The sequence below is a fragment of the Cydia strobilella genome, chromosome 19 (genome assembly GCF_947568885.1).
Source record: "Cydia strobilella chromosome 19, ilCydStro3.1, whole genome shotgun sequence".
Taxonomy (NCBI): Eukaryota; Metazoa; Arthropoda; class Insecta; order Lepidoptera; family Tortricidae; genus Cydia; species Cydia strobilella.
Window position 1 is genome coordinate 7,101,194 of NC_086059.1, and position 25,256 is coordinate 7,126,449.

Sequence of the window (25,256 nt, forward strand, 5' to 3'; positions counted from 1 at the left end):
AAACTGGAGCTATATAAACTAATTACAGACCTAGATATACCTCATGGCATTGTATGTGCAAAATTTCATTATAATCCAATACATAGTTTTAAAATGAGAACGACTCTGTTTGTATGGGAAGGTGAAATTCGGCCAAGCTTGCTGGTGACTCTTAAGCTTTTTAAGAAGCCAAGCCTTCAGGTCTTCCGTCTTCCAGTTCCTTTATGCAGACAGGATCACCGCTGCAGGTTGGAGTTCTAAAAAGTGTATACTTAAAATAAAACAAAGTTCTTTTCTTTTATTTATTTTCAATGCGACTAACACAATTTAAGATATGATCATTAACAAGCCCACAAGCTTGCATAAATGCATAACAAATGGTTGACCCAATAAACTTAAAGCCTTTAGCTTTCAAAGCTTTGGACATGGCTTTTGAATGTGCAGTCTCTGTTGGAATGTCCCTGTGAGTACTCCAGCTATTTATTATTGGTTTATGGTCCACAAAATCCCAAATGAATTCTGAAAAGTTATCTCCTTCCGCTTCCATTTTTAAGAAGCATTTTGCATTGTTAATAATGGATTCTAACTTCCCCTTATGTCTAACAATTCCAGGGTCCTTCAAATATGTTTCAACATTACTTTCCCTTAACTTTGCAATTTTACTTGGATTAAAATTATAAAACAGTTTACGGTAGTGATCACGTTTTTTCAAAACTGTTATCCAAGAGAGACCTGCCTGTTGTCCTTCTAAGCATAGCATTTCAAAGAGTTTTAATTCATCATATTGTGGTTTGCCCCATTCTTCGTCGTGGTAAGCGATGTAAATTGGATCTTGATTTAACCAGTCACATCGAATGATCTCTGCACTTGTCTCCGAAGAATTTGTTTCTTTCATTATGTTACAAGTAGGTAGTAATCGTATATCTATTACATTTTATGTAGCGTATCTCAATGGTCTCGTAACTAAATATGAAATTTCAACATCAAAACAGTGTTATTACCTACTTTTGCGCTTATTAATATAAGTCACGAAGATAAATAAAGATAAATATTTTAAAATAAATAAAAACAAACTTTCAGGCAAACGAATATAATCAAGTGACATGAGTGACACTAGTGACACTAGTCTAGTGAAGACTGACAGAACTGACAAGACGTCATAATTAGTATATTTTTTTACATTTACGTATTATCGGGATATACTAAGACCATAACCAATACTGCCCTATTTACATAAAACACTGATTTGCACTTTTATAGTGGCGACGGGGACGGGATATAAGCGAATATGAGATAGAAAGCACACGAAATGGAACTGTTATTGTACTATAAACAGTGTGGAAAAAAATTATGGGCCCTGGAGGGAAAGTGCCTTAAATCCTTAATTTAGCTCATTGTACTTAAAAAAAAAAACATTCTTTCATTTTAAAAAAGAAAAAATAACTGCATAGAAAAAAAAAGATTGTTTAAAATTCGGTTGTCTCGCTCGGAAATCGAACCGACTAAAAATCCAAAAAACCGGCTAAGTGCGAGTCGGACTCGCGCACGAAGGGTTCCGACCATTACGGAAAAAAACAGCAAAAAAATCACGTTTGTTGTCATTTATTCCACCCTGTATAATGTCCAATAACAGTTTTATTTTAGTACAAGAAAATTGCATGGCAGCTAGGAATTCTCCTTATTGTCCACACTCTTGGCTTTAATACTCTGCATGTAGATATCGAGGCACACGATCGTGGCGGCGGGCACGGCGATCTCCCACCTGACTAGCAGGGAGCCGTACCAGATTTTCTGCACCACCGAGTGGAAGACTGCATCCAAGTTCAGGTTGTCGAACTCTGCCGTCATCTGATAAATAAAAAATACCTAATAGCACCAGCACCAGTTTCGACGATTTGCGTGATGTGATGAAAGGCCGTTAAAAAAAACCGGCCAAGTGCGAGTCGGACTCGCGTTCCAAGGGTTCCGTACATTACACAAACAATGTATTTTTTATGTGAAATGTCTTTAAAAAACCGATATAGTTAGAAAAACTTTATTTTTTATTATTAACCGCCTAAAAGTGGCCCCCGTGTTTAAAATGATTTTTTTTACGTTACATGTCTGTCTTTGGGTCACAAACTTACATATGTATACCAAATTTCAACTTAATTGGCCCATTAGTTTCGGAGAAAATAGGCTATGACAGACGGACAGACAGACGCACGAGTGATCCTATAAGGGTTCCGTTTTTTTCCTTTTGAGGTACGGAACCCTAAAAATTAAGCCCAGGGTTCCGTACGTCAAAAGGAAAAATAGAAACCCTTATACACTCTTGTTGTGTGTCTTTTTGTCGGTGTCTATCCGTCTGCCAAAGTCAATTCACTCCGGAACTATTGGATCGATGCATTGAAAATTTGTAAGTCCTTACTTACACAATCATCATGTATGTAAGTCGGTGATTTTGGGACGTGTAAAGTAAATCAATCCGAGCCGTTTCTGGTGGTTATTAGACATAAATAAATAAGTTTTGCAAACTATGCAGTCTAACGTGGTAAATTTAGATAATGCTTTGGAATAAGTAAAAACCGGCCAAGTGCGAGTCAGACTCGCGCACGAAGGGTTCCGTACCATTACGGAAAAAAACAGCAATAAAATCACGTTTGTGTATGGGAGCCCCATTTAAATATTTATATTATTCTGTTTTTAGTATTTGTTGTTATAGCGGCAACAGAAATACATCATCTGTGAAAATTTCAACTGTCTAGCTATCACGGTTCATGAGATGAGATACAGCCTGGTGACAGACGGACGGACAGACGGACAGTGGAGTCTTAGTAATAGGGTCCCGTCCCTTTGGGTAAGGAACCCTAAAAAGTAAGCAAACATACCGGTTTCATCGAGCACTTCTTACTGTTGTAGGTCATGCCAAGTGCTTTGAGCACTATCTGTATGATCATATTATGGCAGTTCTGGTTCTTTATCTCGAAAACTTTTATTTTTCCTTGGTCTAAGTAGTACGTTTGAATGCGGAACTGTAAAAGAAACGTAAAAGGATGAGTAAAAGGGTACCTAATTTACCGGATGTTTTCTGTCATAGGTACTAGGTACCTACTGATGCTAAGGGGGACAGAGTAACAACCGAAAGCAGAAAGTGTCCCTTTCAGCAGAATGGGCCCTGGAAAACGATAGATGTAATAACTAACTAACAACCCACGTAACTCTTTAATTCAATTTTTGGTGGTATGGTTACTTTGAAATGTTATCTTGCACATCAAAGAGCGAATAAATTATTGGACAAACTCTTATGATTGTACAAATGAGATCGTGTCAAGTATTGCAGGTGAGCGTACGATCAAGTTGGTCATATTATGGAAGACCAGTGTGGCCACATCAACATCGAAACAAAAAAATACAATTTTTTTGAGTTCAGGCATACCGAACTTAGCTTCAAAAGTTGTTCAAATCTGACCTTTTTTTTTTGTTTTCGGAGTGGGAAATGCATTTACGCACCGTCCGGCCGCGGGAAGCCCATTGATTGGGGGGGGGTGTTTGGGACTCGCCGCTCCCTCATCTGGCGAGAGGGGAGGGAGAACTTGGCCCTACCCACTAAACCCACTCCGGCGTTTCACCCTCTTTGCAGTTTGCGAGAGCGCCATGGGATCGAGTACACCATTCAAATCTGACCTTGACATTACTTATTTCCTTCTGATTGACGAAGGTGCCGCGGAGGACTTTGCCGTTGAACACTGTGACGTTGACGTGGAACCAAGGCTGTTCCTTAACGCACTTTGAGGTGTTGTACATTATCAAATCGTATGGACCCTGGAATCAATATGAGTTTTTTAGTGAAAGTAATGATTGCCCTTTTGGTAAGATTTTTAGTCTAACATGTTGGTCTACTATAGCTATGAGGCGGACTGAAATCGAAAAAGCTTGCTCTCTGTAAACTGGATCCATGTTCACGTTTTACAAAGCCCTGTAATCTTCAATCTAGGCCCGTCTCTTTATGCCGAATATCGCGACGAAAGAGACAGATAGGCATTTCAGCGATCCGTGGCAAAAGTTTAGAACAACGATAAAAATAAGAATAATTTATTCATTAAACCTTTGCTAATGTTACATAATGCGTGCACTTTTACGTATTAAAGCATACGATAGCTATTGATAGGTGATGAATTAATAATGTCGTCCCACACTGGCCGTTATAAAATGTTAAATAATAACACTGTGTGACAGGGACAACATAATTAAACACTATCAGTACCTACTATCATATCATGCTGCCCCCGTCAGACGATGTTATATACCTAACGGCCAGTGTTTCCACACTGGCACCATAATGTTCTATTCTATAGTGTGACGGCCACTTTTTAACTGACTTCAAAAAAGGAGGTTATCAATTCGACCGTATTTTTTTTATGTATGTTACCTCAGAACTCTCCGTCATTTCTGAACCGACTTGGAAAATTATTTTTTCGTTTGAATGTACCAAGTTGGTTCTGTTTTTGTCAAAACCCAGTTCTGATGACGGGGGGTCTGTGAGGAATCTAGAGCACTTCTCAAATCTTATAGGCATTTTAGTATTTTCGTCAACAAACCAAGCATTTTCATCTAAAACAGTGCCATTTGATGAAGTGGAACTGCTGATGATGACCAGAACGGCACTCTTTAACAACGTAAACATATTTCACTTTTGGCGATTTGTCCTCTTCGTCATGTTTGTTAAGAAAGTTAGTTCTGAAGGGACATTTGTATTAAGATCTAGTTCTGATGATGGGTTTCATGAGGTCCAACTCCTCAAATCTTGATAACTTCACATCCAGACCTTGAAACTTGATACGTACCCGAAGCGTAAAAATGTTAGTGCCATATGACAGTTTGGCCAGACAGGAACGAGTCTTACAGAATGATATATGCATAACTCGTAGGAAAATAACTTAAAACTAAAAATGGAAAAATAAAATTTCTTAAAAAAAAGTATAACCGACTTCAAAAAGGATAAAACAAAATATTATCCCGCTTTATATGCACTATAGCAACTGAAACGTTTAAAGTCGGTGCCAAGCCAAATTTTAAAAGCGTCAACACCCCGTTAAATCGAATGCCAACCGAGAAGATCCATTATATAACAAGAGAAAGAACCATTATATAACCATAATTGTAACTATTTGGCTTTTGGCACCCACTTCAAAGTTCAAACGTTGCAGTACCTAGCGCATATAAAACGAGATACTTAATATTTTATTTTATCCTTTTTGAAGTCGGTCTTCCTTTTTGTTAAAGATTAATTTTTTGATAATTAAGTACGTACCTCATCTATGGTGAATGATCGGCATATGATCTCACCAAGTCCAAATGCGGCAATAATTATACCAATAAAAAACAACTGCATTGTGCTGATTTTATACTTCTTCTTGAAATGCCAACGTAACTTAATGCATAACCATACTATACTGTTTTACTTCAAATACAAATAAATTAAGAGCCTAGTTACCTACAGTAAGTACCTACATTCATCATCATTATTTTTACATTAAATGGAAAACAGATTGAGTTTTAAAGTTCCTACACATACTTAATTCGCAAACGAAACCTGAAAAATATTTTCTGTGGCATAGAATATGCATTTTGGGGATCTAATTTTATTTTAAGTTAAAGAAATAAATAAGACTGTCTCAAATATTTTATAATACGGTATTACTTAACTTATACTTATAAATTAGTTCTTGAAGTACCTAAAATACGGGAAACTGTCTGTAAGAAGGTTGACAAGATTTTTTTTAAATTATCAAATATAATTTATTTGTCACAAACTCTATACCTACGAGTATCTTAACCTATGGTAGATATTTTAAGAATCGATCTTAAAAAAAACGAAATAACATTGGGTTAGGGTGACTACTTTACAATAAGGCTTTAATTGTTTTTTTTTTTTGTTAGGAGTGGCCAATTGCTATGTAGTGGCCAATAACTAATAGCAGTCACCCTATGTACCGGAACCAACCGGAACGCTTTGGCCGCGAGCCGCGAGTTCGACTCGCACAGACAGACGGACGGCTATCGTCGGGTGCGGACGACACCGTCAGCGAATTTCAATTTAAACAATTTTTTATACATTAGATTATATCTTGTTTAAATTACTTTTAATCTCGTTTTAATACAAATACATTGCAGCAAATCGCATTGGATTATTATTTACAAGGCCATACTGCCTTGCTAGTACATCGGTGGGCAAAGGCCCCCCTTTTTTTCTTCCACGTAAATATCTATCTCGTCTCTCACCAGTCTTAATTAGTCGAATGAGAGCTACCGTTTTTGTGCTCACCAGTTGGCGCCACTGTAGATGTAGGTCCAGAAAAACAGATCTCAAAATTCTTCTATGCTTATTTTTTTATAAAATCAATACGTTCTCTGATATACACAATAGTTATTTGTGCAACAAGAGAGGAAAATTGGTTTTTCTTGCGAGTGTTTATTTTGAGTCCCGAGAAAGCGAAAGATTCTAAGGTAGAATCTTGAGCGTAGCGAGGGACTCAAAACACGAGATGTAAAATAACTTTGCTCTCGTGTTGCACACATAATTTTTCACCTCAATAGTGAGAACATATTAAAGGTTAAAATTTATTCAATTCAATTCAATATATTCTTTATTCAAATAGGCCTAGCAACAAGCACTTTTAAATTGTCAAGTTTTAAATATTACCTTAATCTAAATATCAGAGCAATTTATTGATGCAGTTATTATTATTCTTAAAAACGTTGAATTATTATAGATATGTCAAACTTAATAATAAGAATTTATTTCGAATTACACAGAATAAACAAAAAAAAAAAGTATTATAATATGTACCATACGATACGATACGATACAATAAGACACGACACGACACACGACACACGACACGACACGACACGACACGACACGATACGATACGATACATACCATACCATACCTTACCGTACCATACCAAAACCATACCATACCGTACCGTACCGTACCGTACCTTACCGTACCGTACCGTACCATAAGTATGAAGTTCAGGACCTTCACTAAATTAAACAGCTACATTGTTTCACTCCTTGGAGTGAGGAAAGTCGCACTTTCCACACTCCAGGGAGTGACAAAAGTAGGCTTGTTCGAGCTGCTGAGGTGAAAAGGTATTTTAACGTCTCATTGTGCCATTTTTTCAACCTGTTTAATTTTGCATATATTTTAGTTGGCACTTTTTGAAACCACTAACATTTATTGATCTATACATTTATTGTTTACCATGATTAATCAAAAATGGACAAAGATTTACTACAATTATGAACAAGGAGTGAAAATTCCCGATAAAAAAGCTTGAAACCCCCAAAACTTCTATAGATTTGACATTTTGAAAGACCTCCATCTACACTAGCGCCCGTAGCGGCAAATTAAACGCGGTAGCCCTCATTATCAGACATCCTGTATAAGGTTTCTAACTGAATTTAGTTTCATTAAAATTCCATCTATACTAAATTTCATGATTTTTTATCGCTTGTCGCTTTTTTATATAATCTAAATAATATTATATTTAATGGTTCTTAATTAACTTGTCGAGTGGTAATCTGTAAGTTGGCATGTAGTTGTGGAACGTGTCACTCTTCAGCTGACTGTTCGATACAAACGTCATACAGTTGTGTGCAATAAAATAGCAGTCAATAGGAAAATGAAAATTAGAGGAAAACTATAACTTACAAACACTTAAGTAATCAGTAATTTAAAATAGATATTATTGTTAAGGATTTTTATTATTGTTGCTAATTATGTTAATTAATGCTAGATTTTTATATTTATATTTATTATTGAATTGCTATTTAATTTATTGTGTGAGCTTATAATGTTTATTAAATGTTTAATGTTATTTGATCATTTGATGTGACTAGTATGACTTGGTATGACGTAAGCGCTTTGGTATAACACTGTAATGCTTATATAGGTAAGCAAAATAAATGAAATGAAATAAAAAAAAAAAACTTTAGATCAATTATATTGGATCTTATTTAGGGTTCCGTACCCAAAGGGTAAAAACGGGACCCTATTACTAAGACTCCGCTGTCCGTCTGTCTGTCACCAGGCTGTATCTCATGAACCGTGACAGCTAGACAGTTGAAATTTTCACAGATGATGTATTTCTGTTGCCGCTATAACAACAGATGCTAAAAAGTACGTATACCCTCGGCGCGCGAGTCCGACTCGCACTTGGCCGGTTTTTTATAATTCTCCTGCATTACTTAACATTGTTTCAAAATTAACTGTAACCTTTACTTAAATAATATTGGAAGTACTTATAAACATAATATCTCATGAATAATGAAAATCAAATTCTATAAAAGTTCTTTATTTTATTGTTTTTATTAGACTATGGTTTTGAGAACAGTCTTCTTGTTAATAAATAATTCTTATAATAATAACTTATAACTCATATACTCAGTGCCCACACTTTCAGTAGGTCAGCTAGGATGGGAGGGAGGGACTCACTAGTACTCGTATCGTATTGAAAGTGCGAGCTACTGAGCGACGGTCATTAACTTAAACTGAGAGGTAGGTGACGTTAGCCTTGAGGTCCAGACCCTCCAACCAAACGTGCTGAAACAAAAGGATTTTTTTTACCGTCATTTGAATTTGATTTGTAATGTTTTACAGTTAGTATTTTCCTCGCATTGGTGTGGTGAAGTGGGTGTGGTTTATTTAACCCTCGTGCTTTGAAATCCTGGCCACGGTCAAGATTTCACTTTTCGAATTATATAGAATCTTTCGTTTGCTCGGGTATCAAAATTAGCTGGAGGGGCTAAACAAACACTTGGCCCCTTGTAAAACAAATAACTATTATTACAGATGTGTGCACGTTTCCTCACGGTGCTTGATGCATCAAGTGTCGAATGTAAATAGGTATTTCATAAGCGCCTACCTAAACATAGTACGAAAATTTTATACAAGCCGGGGTTCAACCCACGAGCATAACGTTTGCTTTAAAAAAATATAGTAATGGGTAATATCATACCAGAACCATCTTATCAGCTCCAAACTCCCGGTTCATATGCAGCACCTTCCCATCAGGGAACTTCATTACAGACTTGAGAGTTTCTCCCTCTAGCGTAAAAGTATTCTTGGTGTCAATGCCATCGGGCGTTTTGTAGTCTTTCTCCTCTCCTAGCACGATCTTCTGGTTGATAACCTCTTTGTCACTAACAGTGACGACGTACTGGATGCTGCCGTCTCCGTTGTTCAGGAAAGTGGAGATGCTTTCAGTCTGACGGAGGAGAGCTCTGGTCTTCTCTGGGACCTCTGAAAATTAAATGATGGCAGATCAGCAAATGATCACGCTATGTTTTTACACACGTTAAAGAATAGCTTACATGTACTACTTTCTACGTTATGGTCTTCAGCAGATAAGTTAAACTTTCATGCCTCAATGGCAAGGAGTGTCAAATAGGAAGAAACCTTTAAGCCGTACGCTCGGCGACAAACAAGTGCCATGTTAATGTCGCTTTCATGAGTAATAAATTAATAATATTAAGAGTATGGATATAAGTATTAAGCGTCAGTTGTTTTTATTAGGGTTCCGTAGCCAAATGGCAAAAAACAGAACCCTTATGGATTCGTCATGTCTGCCAAATGGCAAAACACAGAACCCTTATGGATTCGTCATGTCTGTCTGTCTGTCCGTCCGTATTTTTATCTCTAGATACTCACCAAGTTTGTCCATAAGCTCCAGGATATTTTCAAAATCGCTCTTCTGCCATTTCTTTCCGTAGAACGCCATTTTATTGGAGGGATTTGGTAACACTGATTTAATAATCAATATCAGTATTTTTTATACTGTCGGCCTAATCTAGCTGATACTTTATCTGATTAATTACTTGCAGAAATCCGCATTAGATTACTTTCGCATTAAGAATGTCCTAAGTTCTATTGGTAGGGGCTTTAAAAATCGACCTAAACATTTGTACTTAAATAAGATTAATTTTTGGATTATACTAACTGGAATGTATGGAATGTTCAGTTGCCATGCGTGATTTAGGAATTTAAAGGAAGACAAAATGACAAAAAAAAACATTTTTCCCCTCACTAGCTCAGAAAGTTGTCTTTTATCCTTCAAAACGAGCGGGGAAAAACACGTTTTATCCACTAGTGGGTAAAGTAATTTGACCTTGGATGGAGCGTGTTTAAGTAGCTTGACAGATAACAAAACGTAAAACGCTCCTGATAATGGTTCGTTCGATATTAATTATCATTAAATAAATGGTTTGAGAATCTAATAAAAAATACCAAATTTAGCTTACCTTAAAATTCCATAAGAAACGTTTGTTTTTTATAATGATGTTAAATATAACTGAACGCACAAGTTGAGTCGATGCAATTTCAAAACGCATCGTTGACATTTCATACGTCAGAAATGTCAACATTTGTCAACAGATTTGTCAACAAATTTTTTACTTAAAAACTTCTCACCGACTCGCGTAAAAATACACAACTTCCAGAGTTTTCTATTATAATATCGTAAAAAATGAGTGATTCCAGTGGTGAAGATGATCTAACGCCTGTGGATGTTGCACTTTCCTCGCTATAGTGAGGTGAAAAATTTTGTGTTACACACGGGTGCAAATGTATTTTACTTCTCGTGTGTTGAAACACTCGCTACGCTCAGGATTCTATTTTAGAACCACTCGCTTCGCTCGTGGTTCAACTATGGAATCCTTTCGCTTGCTCTTGTTGCAATTCTACACTCGCGGGTAAAATACAACTTTGCACCCTTGTATAACAAATAACTATTTTTCATTCATATTGGTTTCTTTTCAATGTTAGTAATTTCCGTCCAAGTTTTTATCACATCATACTCGATTTGCAATTACTTAGGCTTATGACTTTAGAGTTTGAAAATGTTTATCACTAAAAATACTAATCGCGATCACGGAACTTAATTAATGCATGAATTGCATCTGATGTAATGCATATTTTGCGTTATTGTTTATCGGAGAGATATGCACTAAGTTTTCCGACGAGATAAGGTTGCAGAGATCTTTGAACCCATTACAACCACCGAACAACGGAAAATTAAGAAATTATCATGTCAAATATGTTTACTTGGTAAAAAAACATTAACAAAAATCATTAAATAATTACCAATATAAAACATTCATTTGGGAGTAAAAATAATCGTTAGGTAGTCACCAAATGCTCAAACAATGTCCAACTTTAATCAAATAATCATCCACCACATGATAAATATGATAATCATACCACAGATAACGTTTTCATTGTCCCTTGTAACATGCCAAGAATGTTCCCACTATGCTTTTAACAAATACAAACACTGCAAGTTAAACAAACGCTTGTAAAATAAAATGATCATGTTCTCTAAACTGTGTTATTACAGTAAAGTAATGTATATTACATAAGGATCAATTTCTGAACCCGTATTTAATTGCGGAGATTCTGCCCATACTGAGCCTGATCTGCTATTACTTCTGATGCTGACTGTACATAGGTAATTAAAACAAGTTGTCTCAGAAGCTTTGTTGGCGGCAGTGTCCCCTAAATATTCGAGCCGTTACCTACCTTGAAAGCCACAAACGTTGGAATAAAAAGAATGTGTCATATTTTTTTTATGATATAAATAAGAGGTAAACGAGCAGACGGATCACCTAAGCGATCACCGCCGCCCATGGACACCCGCAACAACACTTAGCGTTGCCGGCCTTTAAGATGGGAGTACGCTCTTTTCTTGAAGGTTTGAATGTCGTATCGGTCCGGAAATACCGCAGGCGACAGTTCATTCCACAGTTTAGCTGTGCGAGGCAGGAAGTTTCTGGAGAAATGCACAGTTGAGGACTGCCAACCATCGAAGTGGTGAGAATGGTAATGTATGGTAACATTACTGGAAATCATCTTCATGTTTCAAGTCGCAAAATGCTATTTTCGGCTCCACTCTCCAAAATATACTTCAGCTCATCGAAAAAAAAATGCGGCGGCCAAAAGGAGCATTCCACGGGCTGTCCCGTACAGACGCATCTTATTTCCTGTGTTGCGACTTGTGACTTTTTTTTGGCATTTAAAAGGCCATGGACGGATAGAGTAACCAATAACAGCGTGTTGCAGAGAGTGCATGCAAAAGAGAAGAGACATTTTAGTATTAACATTCAGAAATTCCACCTCCTCCAGCTGATAATACAGGGGAAAATCCAAGGAAAACGAAAACCTGGAAGAAGACGTACCTCGTGGCTCAAAAACCTCAGGTGCTGGTATAAGATGAGCACCATCGCTGTTTCGAGCTGCAGCTGCAGCGTCAAAAGTAAAAATAGCCTTAATGATAGCCAAGTCCAACGTCCGGCAGGAGACGGCACCATAAGAAAGAAAGCCATTATTTTTCTGTTCATACTTTTGACCATTTGTCATAGAAAAGGAAACTCATACCTGCAAATCTTCAGAAAATTCGCGTTCGTACAAGACAACGGTGGACAATTTCAGGCAATGCTCAAAATATTTATTAAAAAAAAATTGACAATAAATAGTTTTCATATATATAGGTATATTTTTAACACTACGTCGGTGGCAAACAACGGTATTTAGGGTTCTCAAAGGTTGGCAACGCATAAGTGGCTCCCCTGATGTTGCTTATGTCCATGGGCGGCGAAGACTGCTTCCCATCAAGCGGCTCGTCTGCTCGTTTGCTTCCTATTACAAAAAAAATAATATCATTAAGACATCACCCAACTTGCACAGTTACATACAAGATACAAGGTTATACATTGCAAGTTAAAAATACAAGCTTGTATAAATGTAATAATCATAATCATAATAATTTATTTATAAAACCAATTTACACGTCAATAATAAATAATTAATAATAGTGATTTTCCAATAATAGTGATCTAGTTATTAGGTATAAACAGTTCTGATTAATAATAATTACCTAAATGTTTTAATAATAATTGTCAATATAATAATGTATACCGCAAATGGTGGAATTAACATATGATAATAGTAAGCATTATGCCTTACACGCAATGAATTCGTCATAGCTATAAAACGATTGCTCGATAAGCCACTGCTTTAGGTGGAATTTAAAGCTGCCCAAGCTTGGAGCATTAGGAGGTTCAGTTTAGGAGAATATTCCGTAAACCCATATTAATTACGTGACAACCATGATTAGAAAGAAAGAAAAAAAACCGCCGAAAAAGTGGAGGAGTACTTATATTATAAAATTCCGACCACCTTAAACTCCTCCTTGGCGCTTAGATCCGTTTATAATCAATGATGATATTATATAACTATAGATAGGTTGTACTCATACATAAGGAGCACAAAAAATACTTCTATATTTATTTATATACCTACGAAGAAACCTGTTATTTTTGATGATTTTTCGCATTCCATTCATCTTTGTCATATATACTCGTTAATTGTTAAACATGAGCTTGTCTCTTTCTCTTTCGGTGAGCACGTGCACATTTCTCGCTTGCCTAGGTGCGAATAAGGCAACTTGTACAATTAGTCACAAGGTGAGCGTTTATATTTGGAACGCCTATAACATATCGAGTTATAATAAATCATTGTTTTGTAATGATGATTTATTATGTGGCTATGTGTGCAACTGTGGCGAAACTGGCGGTTAAGTGCCATATTAATAATGTATTTGACAATGACAATTGACATTTTGTCCAATATTACGTGAAAACTTGAGGCCATTTATGCCATAATATAAATATCGCCAGTTTTCCCACCACGCACTACCAATACTATTATACTACTACACATAGATGCGTTATAAGACGACATAATATAATACTCTAGAATCGACACTCGTACTACTCGTAATTACTCGGAAAATTTGGTATTAATTGTGACTTCATGTTTGTGCACTGGTATTAATTACAATAAAATTTTCATCGTAATTAGTACGAGTGTGAACTAGGGTATCCAATAATTATGATCCTTTATACATTTCTTCTAGTTATAACGCGATATCTTATCCGCTAATAACTACGTTAGTTCAAGGTTCAAAGCAATGAAGGAACTATGTAGTTTCATAGTTATAATTGATAAATTTTACGTCCGCATCGTAACTAAACTTGGACGTGCTTAATTAGCTAACATTAAACATCTATTAAGATAATGCATACAAATAAAACTTGTTGGCTTAAACTGAATGGAATAAAGAAACAATAGTGAATTAAACTACACTTACAATGTCTTTAATAATAATTCTTATATTTGAGAAAACATAATTGAGGAAAAAACGATCGTTGTGGAAATGCTCTTAAATCTCTAAATAATACACTATAATCTTATTAGTCTTTTACATTCGCATTCCTAAGATACAATGTTAAGAGTCCCCGGCAAGCTCGGTTCTCCATAACTCCATACAAAAGTGGTTACGCTTTTATTTTAAACGATATAGATATAGGTATCGGCCTAGAGGCCTGTAATTAGTTTGTGTAGCTTCAGATACCACAGTAAAAAAAATACCGCGAATTTAAGGTTTTCATACAAAACTTGTTTTGCTCGATTTAGTTTGTTTTAACTTTTATATACTAGAGCTATATAAACTAATTACAGACCTAGACATACCTTATGTCATTGTATGTGCAAAGTTTCATTACAATCCAACACGTAGTTTTAAAATGAGTACGAAACTCCGTTTGTATGGGAAGGTGAAATTCGGTCGAGCTTGTCGGGGACTCTTAAGGGCATACGAAATAACTAACAAATAGTAGAGATAGACGAAAATAGGTATCTAATTGTACATTTCAATCATAGTCATATCAAATAACAAATCTGCAGGTACCATAAAAACAAAATTGAACCGATAAGTCCATTTGGTTTGATACTTACGCGAGTTTACTTCTAAATCTTCTAATTACTCAGTTTGAATGGCTCAACATTCAACTCCAAGAATTTAGTAAAATCGACATGGACTTAGGGTACTAAAGCTTACAAATTGTTAAGGGCCGAAACAGGCGGACTGCTGTTTTAATACGAAATAACTAACAAATAGTAGAGATAGACGAAAATAGGTATCTAATTGTACATTTCAATCATAGTCATATCAAATAACAAATCTGTAGGTACCATAAAAACAAAATTGAACCGATAAGTCCATTTGGTTTGATACTTACGTGAGTTTACTTCTAAATCTTCTAATTACTCAGTTTGAATGGCTCAACATTCAACTCCAAGAATTTAGTAAAATCGACATGGACTTAGGGTACTTAAGCTTATAAATTGTTAAGGGCCGAAACAGGCGGACTGCAGTTTTAATACGAAATAACTAACAAATAGTAGAGATAGACGAAAATAGGTATCTAATTGTACATTTCAATCATAGTCATATCAAATAACAAATCTGTAGGTACCATAAAAACAAAATTGAACCGATAAGTCCATTTGGTTTGATACTTACGTGAGTTTACTTCTAAATCTTCTAATTACTCAGTTTGAATGGCTCAACATTCAACTCCAAGAATTTAGTAAAATCGACGTGGACTTAGGGTACTAAAGCTTATAAATTGTTAAGGGCCGAAACAGGCGGACTGCAGTTTTAATACAAGTTTTGCAGCTACCATGCAGTTATTTCTACCCTAAATATTTGTTTAATTGGCATCGTTATTCCTGGGACCTCTCCTACGGCCCCGCTGGTTCATTTCCTTCTTTATAAAAAACTTGTACGTCAAAGCGCTTTCGTTGACGAAAGTCATGGCGTAACTAAGCGGCAGGGTAGCACACTGGCTCTCTTTGAAAATATCCGCAACCGGAGTACCGATTGACCGACAATTGTCAACGTAAAGATATTTCCTTAACGGCTGTCTCTTGTTGTACACATGAAATTCATATGTCCATTTGTCAGCACTTATTTTCGTGCCTAACAACTGGACAGTCATTGAAATTTTACGTTCTTTCTCGTCTACTTTAACGTGAACTAAGAAGTTGTACGGACCATTCTTTATAAGAAACATTTTTTGGGTGTCCATGCATATGTTGAACACGTACATCTCCTTGTCTATTTCTGCGGTGCGTTGCTCCTTGTGGCACTCGTCAAAATGTGCAGCCATGTCAGAAACTTTGCCTGAAAATTCAAACAAATAAATAAAAAAAGTTAATTTAATGGCACTAAATCCTCTAGATACAGGCTAGTGTTTCTAGCATAATCTACAAATCTGACAATCTGCTAATTATATGATACAATTACATTTTGAGAATCTGAATACTCTGCGTGTCAAGCATTTTTTGCGGTAGGTACATACGTCATTTCCGCTTCCTCCCTCCAGTCCCCCAGAGTATTAAAAAACCGGCCAAGTGCGACTCGGACTCGCGCACCGTGGGTTCCGTACTTTTTAGTATTTGTTGTTATAGCGGCAACAGAAATACATCATTTGTGAAAATTTCAACTGTCTAGCTATCATGGTTCATGAGATACAGCCTGGTGACAGACTGCCAGCGGAGTCTTAGTAATAGGGTCCCGTTTTTACCCTTTGGGTACGGAACCCTAAAAAAGATGGGGTCAAATGCATACCTATCTCCAGGATTTAAGTTAAAATGTCAAAATTCATACCTTATCATCGGTTGAGTAATCTAGCCGTGATAAGGTAACAGATAGACAAACATACGTGCTTTCAGATTGGTTAAAATCATTAAGAATTAGGAGAAGTAAAATAATAACAAATCATTCGTTTACTTACATCGCGTTGAGCATTGTCCAAAGACTGCGCCCATTGGACAGTCCATCTCCCCAAACGGGCACTCGTCGAGGTGACGCTGCATCCCATCGAAATTAAAGCGAAGCGTGCAGCCCTCGTTGGGACAAGGTGTGTTCAACTGTAACGTAAAACAAAGTGCTGGTGCCCATTTCTCGAATGGTAATAAGGATGACTCACGCTACAACGGCACAGAATAAGTAATAGTATTATCATACAGAACGGCCACGCACCGCCCCGCCTCGACTCAAATTCGCCCCGCGCCAGCAGATTGACGGCCGTTTGCCGGCCGCTCAGTACTATTTTGAAGCAACTTACTCACACTATGACGCATGACGCATGTACAGACGTGCCGTTCACACATAAAAACGCAAGTGAGTTTTGATGTATAGCGTGTCCGCCCTGTGACAACGGTCCGGGTCCGCGCCGAGGCGATCGACACTTCATTTTCTATAGAAAGTATCACATGCCGCCGCTGTATATAGAAAATGAAATGTCGGACGCCTCGGGGCGGACAAGGATCGTTCTACCGTGGGTCATCCTTTACGGGTTTTAGTGGTGGGTTTTTAACACGAATTAACCGTGGTTTACTCATTAGAGCAGCGGTTCTCAGACTTTTTTGGCGACGGAACCCTTTTGGAAAGCGAAATACCTATTTGACGGAGCCCCAATTAAAAAAATTTCGTTCGTCACTTTTTAACTGTGGATTAGAGATATACAAGAGCTATGGTTATTGATTTGTTTTCGCTTTTTCTCGCGGAGTCCCCACAGAGGCTTTGCGGAGCCCTAGGGGTCCGCGGAGCACACTTTGAGAATGGCTGCATTAGAGAATTACGAGGGTGCTGATGCAGATAAGACAAAACAATCTTTCGTGAACTATGAAAGCTTCCATCGCGATGTTCCTCATAGCAGTGATGGGCGAAAGAGATTTGCCACATATCCTCTGACCCAAGCGTCTGTCCTGGCAGGAGCCGTGTCCGTTGCTGCAGCATTGGAAGATGGTGAGCCCATAGTGCTTGCCGCATGTAGGTTCGAATGTTTTTAATATAAGAAAATTACAGTTTGAGGATTAGACGACGTAGAACATCAAATTCTTACATCTGCTATAACCGCTTCCATCGCGATGTTCCTCATAGCAGTGATGGGCGACAGACATTTGCCACACGACCTCTGAGCCAAGCGGCAATCCTGGCAGGAGCCATGTCCGTTGCTGCACTGGTAGATGCTGAGTCCATAACGTTGGCCGCACGTCGGGCAACTGATGTCGTTGTCTCGGCCTCTGGAAAGTTAGATTAAAATAATATAGTTAGTTAATATGATGTCTTCAAAACGCTAAAGTTTTAAATGTTATACTTACATAATATATTTTATAAAGTATTATAACAGCTAAAGTAGCTGCATAGTGCACAACCTTCCGCTTCCTCAGCCCTCGATTCCACGCTTTACATCCGTAAACTGTAGGTACAGCATCGTCAAATATATCGGAGCGGCCAAGGTCTTCACAAATATCGCAACAAAGCTTCTATTATCAAGACGTTAAAGTGCATGTTAAAATTTTTGAACACCTTTGCCGCTCCTATATAATAATATATAATGGCGACTGTATAAAGTTTAAAAGAAATTATCTTAAACTAACCTGCCGCCTGGTTTCGGTCTATTCTTAGTTGCAGAAGGCTTGGACTTTGAAGGCCCTGGTGCATTGGGTTTCGCATCTGATAGTGCTTCATTTTTATTGGTAGAAGCATTTACAGTCTGCGAGGTCCCTGGAGTATTATGACTGTGTAGAAATAATATGTATTAAGGCAATTATGCAGTCACATACGGAACGGCAATCCGTATATGTAGGACTGCCTGCGAATGGTTATGCGAAAGTTTCATGATTCATAAAACATTCGCGTAGTCTCCTACTCATTCGTGAATCGTGTGACATTTAAAAAAAACCGGCCAAGTGCGAGTCGGACTCCCCCACCGAGGGTTCCGTACTTTTTAGTATTTGTTGTTATAGCGGCTACAGAAATACATCATCTGAAAATTTCAACTGTCTAGCTATCACGGTTCATGAGATACAGTCTGGTGACAGACAGACGGACGGACAGACGGACAGCGGAGTCTTAGTAATAGGGTCCCGTTTTTACCCTTTGGGTACGGAACCCTAAAAACTGTCAAAACATGTTTAAAACACAATTACCTAATGTCATTACCGGGTCTAACGCGATTAAATTTCATTATTTTACCATTAATTCATTACGTGTACACAACGCGAGAGTTTAGTGTTATGTTTAAAACACATTTACAAACCCATTAGCTAATCACCTTAATTAAGTGACAAGTAAGACCTAATAAGTAGTACGGTAAAACCGTAGAAACCTACATAAATATAATGAAGACCTACCTTGATTTAGACGGGGGTGGTGGGCGAGGAGGAAACTTTGGCGAAGCATTGACGTGGGACACAGCAACCTTTTGTATTACGTTGGCCTGAGAGAATGGATGTCTCGGAGTAGATGCCACTTGCGAGTCTTGCGACGCCTGAGGCGTTGAAGGGCTGCTTGACGCGTTGAGTCGAGTTGTCGGGATATTTAATATTTCGTTGACTTCAGAGGCTGGAGGAGCCGATGGCTGCGGTGACGATCTGGTTTATAACAGTTTATTTTAAATGGTAGGCGAGACATTAATTTAGGCAATTAAAAATACATATGCATATAAAAGTGCCTACATTGCAGCAATAAAAGTTTTTAACAAGTTGCCTGTTGAAATAAAGTCAGTCGAATGCAAACAATTTAAAACCATTCTAAAAAAATGGCTTATTAGTAGAGTGTTCTACAGCATGAAAGAATTTGACGCTTATGACAATAGTGCATGCATGTATTAATTTTGTTATTTAGTTATAGGTTAGTCTTAAGTATATTGTACGTCCGTGATGGACAAACTGTTGAATCCTAAATGTATTATTGCCAACATCTCTGTACACAGTTATACAATAAATATTATCTTATCTTATCTTATCTATGGAGCATTTCGCTTACGCATACCGCGCATGCGTGCTGTATTTTCTGTATTTGAAAACATATCGTCTAACTGTAATTTTAGTAACCAGTTTCGATTTAATTAGGATCAATGAATAGTTATTTGTGCAACAAGAGAGGAAAGTTGGTTTTTCTTGCGAGTGTTTATTTTGAGTCCCGAGAAAGCGAAAGATTCTACGGTAGAATCTTGAGCGTAGCGAGGGACTCAAAAACACGAGATGTAAAATAACTTTGCTCTCGTGTTGCACACATAATTTTTCACCTCAGTAGTGAGAACATATTAAAGGTTGAAATGTATTTCGAATTACACAGAATACACAGAAAAAAACAAGTATTATAATATGTACGATACGATACGAGACCGGACCGGACCGTACCGTACCGTACCGTACCGTACCATAAAAATAAGTAATAAAAGTATGAAGTTCATGGCCTTCACTAAATTAAAAAGCTACATTGTTTCACTCCCTGGAGTGAGGAAAGTCGCACTTTCCTCACTCCAGGGAGTGACGAAAGTAGGCTTGTTCGAACTGCTGAGGTGAAAAGGTTTATAACTGAATTTAGTTGTTTGTTGAATACCTAATGTTGCGATTTACCCCCGTGCATTCAGTGTGTCTCCATTTTCAAGCTCTGAGACCTTTGCGCATTGACAGCGCTCCGCAACATGTCGCACGAAATAACTAAATAAGTACACGTGAACAAAACCATACAATTTCACATGGGTATATTAGTACCTAGTGTTAGTTAAGTCGGTACTAATGTCTTATAAAGGTGGAAATGTAGGGTACCTTGGTTGTCCATGCATAGTTATTCACGAAAATGAAGCTGGCCTCGCCTCGGCTCACGTTAAGGTTTGGGTACAAATTGGGAGTTTGCTTGATTCCATCATTAACTATGATTCCATCAATTCCATGCAAGTCCTGAGAGTTATAGTTGAACGGGCTACGGGATCTTTCCAGAACATTTGGTTGGCTAGTTTGTTTTATTACACTTTGTAAGTTCTTCGAGCGTCACGCTCGGAGAGTTCCGAGGTCCTCGTTACGCGGATAGGCTTGCCGTAGCTTTGTCAAGGATTGGATGTTTAAACGCGCCTTAGCTTTCTAGTGCATGTCAAAAAAATGTTTTGTTTAAATTTGAACTTAGCTGTCAATAGAGTTGAATATTATAACTGTAACTGCCACATATGGCTTTATGAAGTAGGTATAATAAATTAAATTTAATTAAAATTCATTTATTTCGAGTATCTGTGACTCATAAGTATATAATTAATAATACAAACATTAAACAAAACACAAACATGAACACCATAACATTAAACAAATTTAACACAAACATAATTTAACAAAAACAAAAGAATTAATAGTAATTATTTTGTTTTTGTTAAATTAATTAAAGAATTAATAATAATGCGGGATGTCATCGCTAGCATCGTCGCGCTCCACCTCACCCACCCACACTTTATGGTTCTCGTCGCCATCGTATACTTCCAGTTCCTCGTCTAGGTCGGGTGGAAGCGTTGTCGGGGCTCGTTCTGCTTTATACAGGATTGTTCTGACATCATGAGAGGTGGCAGAATTTCTAAGTGCACCCTCGCCATATCCTCGAAAGATTTATCTTAGGACCTTTACAGATTTTTAATACATTGCGGCATTTGATACATTGCGGCTGGTAATCTATCGATGGAACATGAAGTGGTGGTGATTAAGATGAAGTGTTTGTAGAGGCCCTTATGGATATAAATAACTTACGGGGTTGGTACAGGCGACGGATACGTCGCACTGGAAGTCTGTGCCGATTCCTGTCGTCTCTGTTGCGTGACATACTGGTGCCGCCTTTGTCTTTCGTCTTGTAATCTGGATCTGAAACAGAAGGCACAGCCCAAGTAGCAAAGTGACGTCGCTGACGTCATTATGACGTATAAATGCTACCTGGGAGGTAGGTCAGGTTAACTGAGGCAGGTAGGCTCAGCGATGACACCGTTATCACAACAAACGCATTTGCCTCCTGGCCAGGGAGAAGTGCTTGAGAAGAATAATCAAATAATTAGTCATACTCGTATGTCGTTGAGTAGGTACCTAACGCTATCTGTGAAGCTGTGAGCTAACACGAATATCACACCTATAGTAAAAGGGCCCCTTCCAGCCCAAATTCAGCTAACCATGGTCAAACCAAAAAACCGGCCAAGTGCAAGTCGGACTCGCGCACCGAGGGATCCGTACTTTTTAGTATTTGTTGTTATAGCGGCAACAGAAATACATCATCTGTGAAAATTTCAGCTGTCTAGCTATCACGGTTCATGAGATACAGCCTGGTGACAGACAGACAGACGCACAGCGGAGTCTTAGTAATAGGGTCCGGAACCCTAAAAAAGTAGGTACTTTCGGGCCATTTGACCCTTTGCGTACACAACTGTTACATTAGAACGCACTTGCGAGGTCATATTTTGCTCTCCGCATTCGCGATTAATGCCTGTCAGCAGTCAGCACCTCTTATTTCTCATACCTATTCGTGCAAAATTTCGAATGATGCTCGCAGGTACGGTAACCTACCCTACGAATGTCCTGGCAAAACGAGAGATGGGGTGTTTATTGAACCCTTAGCCAAATTTGGCAAGGTGAATGTGAATGTAGGAATAACCTTGAAATCGCGAAAAACAAAATGTTTGGCTCTTCCAAAGAAACATCGGCATCAATCGACCAAAATGTATGGTACAGCACTACAACAAAAATTTCGCGATTTAGAGATTGATTCCATAGTAAAAATAGCTCAGTACTTATTATCTTTTTGTAGAATATGGATAAGGGTTGAAAAAATACCCTGTATAGAGACTGTAGGCACACACAGCTGCAAAAGTGCATAGGTACCCACTTTATGAATAAGTGAATTGCGCCTTGAGTTCTTAGACCGCAATAAATAAATCTCATATCAATGTTAGTTGTTAACTGTGTCGATAATATACTTGCGTGGATGATAACGCAACTATATATAACCGACACAACAGTTAACAACTAACAAAAGTCCTTCAGGTGGGTATAAGATAAGATATTTATATGGGAAGATACCTACCCACTAATTACGTTACTCATTAGGTAAGTTAGTAGCTATATTAGCTAGCTTTGTAGGAAATAGATATACAAATGAACAAAGAAAGGGAAATTAGAGAAAATACTAATAAATTGACTAATTTAGGTTGTTTGTAGTAAAAGCTGGGCATTTCTATTTTAAAGTTGTAAGTTACCCCCCTTGCATTTTAGATTTTGGAATTTTTATATTTTTTCCACTCAGAATCACGAGCTCTTTCGATCCTCATGCGAGAAAAAAAGTGTACGTGTGTTTTGTACGGTCATAGAAGGTTGTATAGAAAACCGTAACCATACGGACCAATAAATTTGGGGACACTTTTTTCTTAGTAAAAATAGTAATAAATAGCTCGTGATTCTGAGTAGAAATAATATATAAAATCCCAATTCTATAAACACAAAATTTTTTGGTACAACTTTAAATAGAAATGCCCAACTACAAATAGATATAGCTACTTACAGGTCTACCGTATACCTAAGGAGGTTGGTTAGAAGTTTACGGACTGGCAGGTTTGGCTTCACGAAGCTGATTTGTATTATGTTAACTAAAAATGTAATTCCTACCGGAACTATAGTTCTAGAATAAGCTACTACTAGAAAATCGCCACGCCACCATTACTATCAAGCTTTATTTACTAACTTTTCCACGTAATCCACTTTAATGTTTAAGTAGGTACTACTGGTAGGTTCTTGGCAGTGAATGTAACCTATTCAACTTTATACTACTTACTATTATTTAATGCTAAGAAATAATATTCTGATAATAGTTATTATTTCCTTACTTGTTTTCTTCCTTTGAGCTGTCCGCACCCATATTGAATCACGATCACTTAACAATAATTACTTAAATCTTAATTTTAACACTTAAGTACCTACAGCTAACATACAGCTTTGTTAGAGGATCAGACGATGAATGGATTCAAGAACATTCAAGATTCAAGCAACACGTGTTCGTTATTAAGTGCAAACAGTGCAAATGATGCCCATAGCGGAGCGGGGTCTCTTGTGAATTTTATCGATATCGATATGGGACCGTGCACGACGACAGCGCCACACAGCGGTTGCAACTAATAGGCCCGTATTTTGTCACAACTATTAAGCGAGAAGTACCTAAGTAAATCGTAATCATTTCATTGAAAATTACTGAACGGATTTTTATGCGCTTTTTACCTATGAATAGAGTGATTCTTGAGGAAGGTTAGGGCGTATATTTTGTTAAGGTTTTGTGTAAATTGGTTGAAATATGACGATATTTGCTAATAAAACCAGCAAAAAACACGCTGGCTAAGAGCTTTAACCGAAAACGCTGCCCAATCCGTTTGAGATATAACAACACAATGTATGGTGGAATTGTCTCTCTTTTATTGGTCTACAAAAAAGTCCGCGGTGGTGTATAAGATATGGATACCTACTTATTTATCCCATTCTTATCTGCTACAAAAAGATTTCATAATATGTGGTATTCGCAAAGCTATTTACACGGATACAGTATTAATAATTATCAAATTAAATAGGCTAGTTATATTAAGCATTTCATACAGATTACCATGATCCCTTACACCATACAATAGGGATGATGACACATGTTGAATTTTATAACAAAATCTAGTACAATAGCAATTTATCACAATAATGTGGATATTAAAATAATATATGAATATAATAAAAAATACAGGATCCAAGTTTCAAAATTTCAACGATTCCTTGCATTTTATCCAAAAAAAGATTGTATGGCACCTTATATGCATAAAGGCAATATTTCACCGACAAAATCGCAATTTTAAGTGACCTTGACGCCACGTTCACTTATCGTTTTGTTAGGAGCGTTTCGCGAGTCAAGTACGACGGTTGGACTTTGACTATACCCCAACCCCAATTAACAAAATTACTTACATGGTAAATACCTCCTTTATAAAGGCCAAGCCAGACGGGACAATCAAATTGATAATTTGATCATACATTTGGCGTTAATCTCACCTATTTAGCGAGCCAATATCTTTGACTTAAATTTTTGCGTCCGAATCGCATTGACAACTTAATCAGATTGTGCGAACAATTACCCGAGCACTGCCTCTCCCTGCTCCGCCGTACTTCCTTTTTCTTAGTTTTAGACTTATTTGTTTTCCGTACGGAATGACATGCGCAAACGAGACAGCTCTATGAATGTGTATAGCGACGTCCTGTTCACACCTCCGTTTGTATGGGAAGGTGAAATTCGGCAGACCTTGGTTGGGTCTCTTAACGGTGACAGACGGTTTGGTGCAACCGACCCTTAATAGACATAAAGTCGTAACGCTGCGAGTGATGCGACGTAATTTTTCTATCGAACAAAATTTCGTCGCATCACTCGCAGCGCTGGGAAAAACCAGCCATAAATATTTATTTTGTTTGCAAAAGTGTCCATAGACAGTGTAGAATTAGACCGATAGTGGGACCATATTTTTGACCTTAAAGTTATGATAATTCTAAA

The 25,256-nt window shown here is 37.4% G+C and overlaps 5 protein-coding genes across 6 annotated transcripts in view; 1 reads left to right on the forward strand and 4 right to left on the reverse strand.

The window, feature by feature from the left end:
* Positions 1-23,287, forward strand: part of LOC134750122 (apyrase-like) — a 91,864-nt gene extending 68,577 nt beyond the window's left edge. Inside the window, exon 12 of the mRNA XM_063685231.1 lies at positions 23,270-23,287. Coding sequence (XP_063541301.1) covers positions 23,270-23,278 — 9 coding nt within the window. The 3' untranslated portion in view covers positions 23,279-23,287. The remainder of the gene's footprint in view (positions 1-23,269) is intronic.
* Positions 278-1,074, reverse strand: LOC134750306 (DNA-3-methyladenine glycosylase 1-like). The gene has a single exon (XM_063685469.1). The coding sequence runs from the start codon at positions 872-874 to the stop codon at positions 278-280; it is 597 nt and encodes a 198-aa protein (XP_063541539.1). The 5' UTR covers positions 875-1,074.
* On the reverse strand, positions 1,523-3,879 carry LOC134750167 (uncharacterized). Its single transcript, XM_063685288.1, has 3 exons — positions 3,646-3,879; positions 2,850-2,993; positions 1,523-1,827 (listed from the first exon to the last, which is right to left on the reverse strand). Exons 1-3 carry the CDS (start codon positions 3,763-3,765, stop codon positions 1,645-1,647), a joined length of 447 nt encoding a protein of 148 aa, XP_063541358.1. The 5' UTR covers positions 3,766-3,879; the 3' UTR covers positions 1,523-1,644.
* LOC134750156 (uncharacterized) lies at positions 8,417-9,786 on the reverse strand. Its single transcript, XM_063685278.1, has 3 exons — positions 9,680-9,786; positions 8,988-9,271; positions 8,417-8,572 (listed from the first exon to the last, which is right to left on the reverse strand). The coding sequence occupies exons 1-3, from the start codon at positions 9,747-9,749 to the stop codon at positions 8,516-8,518; spliced, it is 411 nt and encodes a 136-aa protein (XP_063541348.1). The 5' UTR covers positions 9,750-9,786; the 3' UTR covers positions 8,417-8,515.
* On the reverse strand, positions 11,152-23,767 carry LOC134750134 (E3 ubiquitin-protein ligase sina-like). 2 transcript variants are annotated; one of them, XM_063685250.1, is made up of 7 exons: positions 23,569-23,767; positions 21,455-21,565; positions 19,073-19,312; positions 18,317-18,457; positions 17,779-17,959; positions 16,666-16,801; positions 11,152-16,052 (listed from the first exon to the last, which is right to left on the reverse strand). In XM_063685250.1, the coding sequence occupies exons 1-7, from the start codon at positions 23,598-23,600 to the stop codon at positions 15,580-15,582; spliced, it is 1,314 nt and encodes a 437-aa protein (XP_063541320.1). In that variant the 5' UTR covers positions 23,601-23,767; the 3' UTR covers positions 11,152-15,579. The 2 variants fall into 2 exon arrangements, with proteins under 2 accessions (XP_063541320.1, XP_063541321.1); XM_063685251.1 differs by lacking the exons at positions 21,455-21,565; positions 23,569-23,767 and adding an exon at positions 20,495-20,628.
* Positions 23,768-25,256: the final 1,489 nt, after the last annotated feature.